The sequence below is a fragment of the Cyprinodon variegatus genome, unplaced genomic scaffold, assembly GCF_000732505.1.
Source record: "Cyprinodon variegatus isolate N-32 unplaced genomic scaffold, C_variegatus-1.0 Scaffold402, whole genome shotgun sequence".
NCBI lineage: Eukaryota > Metazoa > Chordata > Actinopteri > Cyprinodontiformes > Cyprinodontidae > Cyprinodon > Cyprinodon variegatus.
The window spans coordinates 34,005-35,547 of NW_015150855.1; the positions used below are offsets into that span (position 1 = coordinate 34,005).

The 1,543-nt window shown below is 34.7% G+C and overlaps 1 protein-coding gene across 1 annotated transcript in view; it reads right to left on the bottom strand.

Moving 5' to 3' along the window:
• The window catches only part of LOC107092969 (myelin-oligodendrocyte glycoprotein-like), a 4,963-nt gene extending 3,613 nt beyond the window's left edge, over positions 1 to 1,350 (bottom strand). Inside the window, exon 1 of the mRNA XM_015387728.1 lies at positions 1,245 to 1,350. Within this exon, the coding sequence (XP_015243214.1) occupies positions 1,245 to 1,320 (76 nt within the window). The 5' untranslated portion in view covers positions 1,321 to 1,350. The remainder of the gene's footprint in view (positions 1 to 1,244) is intronic.
• Between the last annotated feature and the right edge of the window lie 193 nt (positions 1,351 to 1,543).

Here is a 1,543-nt window from a genome sequence, read left to right on the forward strand (position 1 = left end):
GGATAAAGCGGGAGACGACGAGTACGAGTACGATTTGCCTTTAGGATTAACAAAGAATCGGTAATATGAAGCGAGTTGGTCAAACATAACTTTCATTTCCTAATTACAAACGTTCTTGTGAATTAACATTGGCCAACAGTTTGGCTAATGTTAGCCTTGCTACCCCGTTACAGTTATGCCTAAGGTGGGTGTGGGCCATTTCTATTGTTGGACCTCGTAAATTACTTTTATAATGTCAGGGCTCAACAGAAGTGGGTTAGAATATATCACACTTGATGTATTGTAAATGCATTTTTCATGTTAAATATTGTTTTATTGAACAATATGAATGATGAATTCCAATCATTATATCATATATATATCTAATGACTTACACTAAAACAGTCTTTATTTCAATTTGATAGAGTTTATCAACTTTTCAGTTTATTCAATTGGAGTCATAAAACGGTACAGATGAACCCAGTATTCAAGGTGAGACAGACAGAACAGTGTCAGCTCTTCCTGTCTACTGTTTTGATTGTGGCTGTTTAGGATGGACTGTATGTTGTCCCGTTTGGTCAGAGGAAACTTATGGTCCTGTACTACTCTTTACTTCAGGTGTTTTCTCACTCACACAGCTTGCTTAGCAGTGCCCTTATCACTGATATCTCCACCTGACTAGGAAATAAAATATTATTAGGTGTAGATATTTATTTATTTTTTTGACACATAGGTAAACAACAAAGCCCCTTAAGGAACTTTAAAGGAAAAAGGGAAAGTAAAGGATAACAAATAAAATAAAGTTTCTCTTTTGCATAAGATATTTCATAACAAAAGACCAAATAACTATCTCGTATTTAGCTGATCTTGTGCTCTTGTGCATTGGATTTTTACCTTTATTTTTTCATTAATCCTTTAGAAGCTACATACAAATCGAAATATTTGTAACAAAATGGAATAACAGAAATAATTGTCTTATTTTGACCAGATAGTTTTCCCAAAAATTGAATAAATAATTTTTTTTTTCTCAATTTCACAGTAAAAACATTTTTTTTTCAGCAGCAAGCGATGGAAAATTTACAGCAAAAGAAAAAAAAAAAGCACTACCAACTCACCTTAATATAAGGTGAGAAATTGGCAGCATTTGAAAATGTAAAACAAACAAATTATTTTTGAAAACGCTTATAAAACAAAATCAATGAATTCCCCAAGGAGCCTAGAAGTATATGATAGATTGAATCTCTGGAAAAAAAGAACCGGCTTACCCTGAGCTGGAGTTGGAGAGGAAAAGGGAACAAATAAAAACAAAGGGAAGCTCAGAAGTATTTTATCCATGTTCATACTGCTGGAGTTAGTTATAGTCTGAACACTGACCATCAGGAGACAACGAGGCTGGCCAACTTTGCTCCTCTCTTTCTCTTTCTCTCTCTCTGAGTGAATTGCAGAGTCATGGAGCTTCAGACAGGAGTGTCATCCTCATAGCTGTTGGAGGAGTTGTTGGTTGTGATTGCGTAAAATCTACTTCCTACAGAAGAGGATTGGGGACACTGGAAAAAAAAAAAGT